Below are 6,415 nucleotides of genomic sequence, written 5' to 3'. Positions count from 1 at the left end.
GTAACCTAGCAGCGTGGCTTCCTGAGCGATCAGGAAGCGAGGGAGGCGGAACATGACATGCTAGGATGCCGGTTTCACTTGTTGCCAGGCAGCCAGGCTTCCTAACCCATCAGGAAGCCGGGCGGCACGTAATGACCCGCCTCCCTCGCTTCCTGATTGGTCAGCAAGCCAGGCTGCCTAGGAACAAGTGAAGCCGGTTTCCTGTTGCTGCGCACACAACTCCAGTCACCTCAAGACAATCTCTATGATGTCAACAGGGTTTCCGGGAGGGAAGTTCTGAGAGAAGAACAATAAACTCCAGAATGTTGCCTAGACAAGACACTCAGCTGACGTACCCAGGAAGACCAGATCCCTACAGCAGTTCCAAGAGTTCCCAAGTGGCCCCCAAACTTCACGGGCCCCCGCTCCTTGATTTAACAAGCCTCGGCTCCCTTTGGAGCCATTCCCTGCACCGCGTCCCATCACTCCTGCGAGTTCTCCGGCGTCTCCCCGCTTTCGGATACCTCGTTCGGGCTGTCCTGGCCGCCGGGCCCCTCGGCTTCTTTGTGGAGCTGCGTGTGTTTGACGAGCTGCGTCTTTCTCTGGAACCGTTTCCCGCACTGCAAACAAGGGAAGGGTCGCTCGCCCGTGTGCGTCCTCCGGTGCGCCACCAGGTCCGCGTGGCGCGAGAAACATTTGCTGCACTCTGAGCACGAGTGTGGTTTCTCTCCCGTGTGAATCCTCATGTGGTTGACCAACGTCGGCTTGTGGCCAAAGCTTTTCCCGCACACCGAGCAGGAAAATGGCTTCTCTCCCGTGTGAGATCTTTGGTGGGCGATCAGTTGGGACTCCACCGCATAGTTCTTTCCGCAGTAGGAGCAGGTGTACGGTTTGGCTCCCACGTGCCCCCTCAGGTGCTGGACGAGCTGCGACTTGCCCCGAAAGCATTTCCCGCAGTGGGTGCACGCGTACGGCTTCACCCCCGTGTGAACCTTCCAGTGTTTATTCAGTCCCGACTTACCGGAGAAACACTTCCCGCACTCCGAGCAGGAGTACGGCTTCTCTCCCGTGTGATACCGCTCGTGAGCGGTGAGCTGCGACCTGTCCACGAAGCACTTCCCGCAGTCCGGGCAGGAGAAAGGACGCTCCCCCGTGTGAGACCGCCGATGCCTCAGGAGGTGAGACTTCCGGGAGAAGCCCTTGCCACATTCGAAGCAGGAGAAAGGGAACTCCCCGGAGTGAGTGAACTGGTGGGTCTGCAGGTCGGACTTCTTGGAGAAACCTCTCCCGCACTCGGGGCATTTGAACGGCCGGTCGCCGATGTGAGTGGTCTGGTGCACGTTGAGATGCGTCCTGCGCAGGAAGCGCTTCCCGCAGATGAGGCACGGGAACGGCCGCTCCCCGGTGTGGACTTTCTGGTGGCCGCGGAGAGTGGATTTGGACGTGAAGCTTTTCCCGCATTCTGAACAAGAAAACATCTCGCCAACCTGATCACAGGCCCGGTGGTCCCCGGAGTCCATTTCACCGAGGGATGCTTCTTCGGGATTAGAGGGATCTGCTACACTGTTACGTTCCGGGTGGACATTCCGAGTGAGAAGTTCACGGCTCGGGTCTTCGGGGTTATAGGCGTCTGGAGACCCACCTGCCCGGTGAAGTCCGGTGTGGACGTTCGGAGCGATGGGTTTCTCTACTAGATAATCAGGCGTGAAGTCATCATCCTCCGTTTTCCGATAGGGAGGTATGGAGAGACATCGTTGCAGGGGGTTCTTGACTCGGTGTCCATACGCTGAACAAAAAACAAAGAGTTAGCAGCTTGAGGGGACTCAACTCCATCCCATGATCGGCCAACTCAACACCAGTCCGGGTGCCGTCACCCAGTGATCGGTAAAAGAAGGATTTTGGAGTTGATCACTTACCCGTCTCGAAGTCCGAAGAAAAGTCCTCCTCTTTAATGGTCACCATCATCACTTCCTCCTCCGTAGACGGCGCATCACCCGTCACATAGACCTCTTCTTCCCCCTTTGTACCGCCAACTTTCAGATCAACCCGTTCTTTGACCTAAAACCACCAACATGGACATGGAATTTGTAAGCTCCACCTATCATCGCTCGACGAGTTTCGAGACTCTCGGTTCCACCTACCTGATCTTGGTGGGGGATGGTGAGATCTTCCTGGGTGGAGTCCCGGGAGTACAGAGGACGGGGACATCTCTCATGGTGGGGGACGGTAAGATCTTCCTGGGTGGGATCCCGGGAATACAGGGGGCGGGGACATCTCTCTGGTGGGTTCCTCTTACTGGATCCATCTGTAGGAAACACACACACTGACTGAATACATTGTTTCTATGTGTGTATCAGATGATGGGGGATGTAGGCGGAGCCTCCGTACTGCTCTCTCCTCTTACCCGGTGATGTGAGGGGCGGGGCATTCTCCATCACCACGTCCTTGTAGAGATCCCGGTGTCCTTCCAGATACTCCAACTCCTCTGTGACCTCATCCTCCTCATCTATATCATCCTTAATCTCTTCTTTAACAATAACAGTAAAATCAGTCAGGCTTCCACTCTGAATGTATAAGAGAAAATAATAGTAACAAGGCAGCAGGTGTACCGAGCCGAACCCCAACCCACATCATCGATGGTCAATCTTCTACCTGACGATGACGTGGGGCCTTCTGGTCCTCCATCACCACGTCCTTGTAGAGATCCCGGTGTCCTTCTAGATACTCCCACTCCTCCATGGAGAGATAGACAGAGACATCCTGACACCTTATAGGAACCTGACACACACAATGATACCGTCACCACCCAGACACGCCCCTTGTCTGTTCCTGGATCATGTCCCAGAATCCCCGGCCCCGCCCACCTCTCCCGTCACCACCCAGACACACCCCTTGTCTGTTCCTGGATCATGTCCCAGAATCCCCGGCACCGCTCACCTCTCCCGTCACCACCCAGACACGCCCCTTGTCTGTTCCTGGATCATGTCCCAGAATCCCCGGCACCGCTCACCTCTCCCGTCAGCAGCTCCATCATCTTCTGGGTGACTTCTAGAATCTTCTCCATGTTGGGTCTCTCAGGAGCGAAGGAGTGAGGTGGAGGTATTGTGATGGTCACCTGATCACCGGACTTCTTGACGGCACGGAAACTCTATCAAAATAGAAAAAAGTCATGTGACCTCCCAGAATCCTCCTCACCCCTCCGGTCAGGTCATGTGACCTCCCAGAATCCTCCTCACCCCTCCGGTCAGGTCTGTGTTTTATGAATAGAGATCAGAGTGATGTCATGTGACCTCCCAGAATCCTCCTCACCTCTCCGGCCAGGTCTGTGTTTTATGAATAGAGATCAGAGTGATGTCATGTGACCTCTCAGAATCCTCCTCACCCCTCCGGTCAGGTCTGTGTGTTATGAATAGAGATCAGAGTGATGTCATGTGACCTCCCAGAATCCTCCTCACCTCTGTGGCCAGAAGACAGATGACCTCCAGGGCGAGGTCAAATACCCTTTCCATTACGTGACTCTTTTCCGCCCTCCGTACCATCGTAAGGTGGCCTATGTAAGAAGTCTTCTTCTCCGAGGGGGTCTCGGTCTCAGGATCTTCTGCGGCGCTCACAGCTCAGCTGACCTATGAAGCGGTGAGAAGCAGGCGGCATTATATGTGGAATCTACATACATGTATAGAGCATTAAGGAATGGACATCGGGGTGATTTCCAGAGTCTGGTCTCCAGGGGGTCCTCCAGTGGTCTGTTAGAGACTGATAGGAGTCCTTGGAACTATAGAAGGGGACCTCTCAACACTGAAGAACCCAGAAGAAGCTGGAGGTGGTCAGTCCAGTTGTCACTCTGGGGTGGACTGACCCTTTAAGGTTCATACAGTGTGACCCTCCGCAGTATAAAGTTCTTGGATCAGCGTTAGGAGCCTCAGTAGAAGTCACCTACCCAAATACTGACCTTCAGCCTCCAACCAGACATCACCCCAACCCCACATAGTCTTTGCAGAATGACGTCCCAGTTGTGTCCAACTTCTACTGCTAGGGGTTCTTCTCAAACCATTTCCATGGCTGGTCTCTGGGGGCCACCATGCTGGTCCATGGCATGGTGGCCCCCAGAGATCTAGACGAGTACTGACCAGTGGAGTGGCCTGGAGCTGGTCCCTGCTGGGACATCTTTGGGCACAGAGGGTCATGCAGTGAAGTGCTCGGGAATTGAGGTAAGTGTTTGGGTAGGTGGTTCAGATGCTCACAGGTGGGGGGTAGGCTGGGACTGGACCAGGAAAAGATGATGGAGCTCCAGAGATCACCGGTAGAGTTTATCCCGGTGGCTGATGGAAGGACAGAACAGGCGGAAGGGGGAAAAAAAGGGGCGGGATTGGCTGGAAGGGGCCCATGTTTGGGTTCCTCCTCCCCTAATCAGTGCAGACCTGGCTGTGGCACATGCAACAATACTGGACAATTGCTGGTCACATGACAGGACCCCAATCACCCAACATGGCTGTGAGAACCCCCAATGGGAAAAGGAGTTCAGTCTATAGGTAACCCCGCCTACTCCTCCTGCACAGCGACCCCCGCCTACTCCTGCACGATAATCCTGACTCCTCCTCCTGCACAGTGACCCCGCCTACTCCTCCTGCACGATAATGCTGACTCCTCCTCCTGCAAAGTGACCCCGCCTACTCCTCCTCCACGATAATGCTGACTCCTCCTCCTGCAAAGTGACCCCGCCTACTCCTCCTCCACGATAATGCTGACTCCTCCTCCTGCAAAGTGACCCCGCCTACTCCTCCTCCACGATAATGCTGACTCCTCCTCCTGCAAAGTGACCCCGCCTACTCCACCTACACGATAATGCTGACCCCCTCCTCCTGTACAGTGACCCCGCCACTCCTCCTCTACAGTGACCCCGCCACTCCTCCTGCATGATAATCCTGACTCCTCCTCCTCCTGCACAATAATGCTGACTCCTCCTCCTGTACAGTGACCCCGCCACTCCTCCTGCATGATAATACTGACTCCTCCTCCTGTACACTGAACCCGCCTACTCCTGCACAGTGACCACACCTACTCCTGCAAGATAATCCTGACTCCTCCTCCTCCTGCACAGTGACCACACCTACTCCTGCACGATAATCCTGACTCCTCCTCCTCCTGCACAGTGATCCCGCCTACTCCTGCACTATAATAGATTACTCCTCCTGCAGGATAATCCTGGCTCCTCCTCCTGTAGTGACCCCGCCTACTCCTCCTGCACACCAGAGGAGGGATCCTCATAATTGTAGGGGCGTCTCTCTCTCACTACGGGGTGGCAGATCTCGGGGGTCCCGCCCACTGTGTCCTCCGATTGGCCAATAACTGTTCTGGTTCGCTCTACCCAGCAGGAAGGGGGCACTGGCGGACTCCCATAGACAGCCATACTCCATGTGAGGATGTCCACCTGAGGAGGAACTCCGACCTTCACCCAGCAGACCATATAACAATATACAAGAGACAGAACATTTATATAAACTAATTATAAGATAGATACACACAATGTATATCCAATGTAAACATATAAAATACAACACACACACACTATACAATGAACATATATACACTGCACAGACACAATGTATATACAATGTACACACACACAGGGCCGCATGGAGTATGCAATCTCCTATGAAGGAACACAAATACTGACCAGCAACTTCTTCACCTCTCCATAAGCAGCCATGGCCCACCTCCCCTTTATAACGCCACGCCCACTTCCGCCCCGTGACACGCAGGCTTCTTCCGCCCTGTGCGTTCCACGTCTCTCCTCCGGCAGGTGCCAGTATCCAAAATGGCCGCTGGTGACGTACAGGAGGTATGGTGGCCCGCAGGCGGCCATTTTGTCGTAGCCCTCCGACTCCTCAGGCACACAGTGTTTCTCCGCAGGGGGGGGTGGTTATGGGACATGGATATAGATTATAGAGGTGATTTGGGCCTCTTTTTTTGAATCTTACAGACACTGAGAGGATGTGTTAAAGAGGACCTGTGGTGACACTGAACAGAGGAAAGTGAAGTTACATTGGATAGTGGGCACCCCAAATACCAGGACGGGGCCCGAGGTGCACAGTCACTGTGTTGCTATGGTCATATTGCGGGGTGCACCCGTCGGGGGTCAGTGGATAGGTGGGAGCCGGGCGCACCGTCGGGGGTCAGTGGATAGGTGGGAGCCGGGCGCACCGTCGGGGGTCAGTGGATAGGTGGGAGCCGGGCGCACCGTCGGGGGTCAGTGGATAGGTGGGAGCCGGGCGCACCGTCGGGGGTCAGTGGATAGGTGGGAGCCGGGCGCACCGTCGGGGGTCAGTGGATAGGTGGGAGCCGGGCGCACCGTCGGGGGTCAGTGGATAGGTGGGAGCCGGGCGCACCGTCGGGGGTCAGTGGATAGGTGGGAGCCGGGCGCACCGTCGGGGGTCAG

General features: G+C 55.5%; 1 protein-coding gene across 1 annotated transcript; it reads right to left on the bottom strand.

Moving 5' to 3' along the window:
* Window positions 1-461: 461 nt before the first annotated feature.
* On the bottom strand, window positions 462-2,664 carry LOC108801570 (zinc finger protein OZF-like). The gene is made up of 5 exons (XM_018573460.1): window positions 2,632-2,664; window positions 2,472-2,543; window positions 2,121-2,150; window positions 1,896-2,037; window positions 462-1,765 (listed from the first exon to the last, which is right to left on the bottom strand). Exons 1-5 carry the CDS (start codon window positions 2,662-2,664, stop codon window positions 462-464), a joined length of 1,581 nt encoding a protein of 526 aa, XP_018428962.1.
* Window positions 2,665-6,415: the final 3,751 nt, after the last annotated feature.

This window comes from Nanorana parkeri, unplaced genomic scaffold (assembly GCF_000935625.1).
Source record: "Nanorana parkeri isolate BGI_ZX_2015 unplaced genomic scaffold, ASM93562v1 scaffold2388, whole genome shotgun sequence".
NCBI classification, from domain to species: domain Eukaryota; kingdom Metazoa; phylum Chordata; class Amphibia; order Anura; family Dicroglossidae; genus Nanorana; species Nanorana parkeri.
Note: the sequence above shows the minus strand (reverse complement) of the source record. Positions and strands in the feature narration are given on the sequence as shown.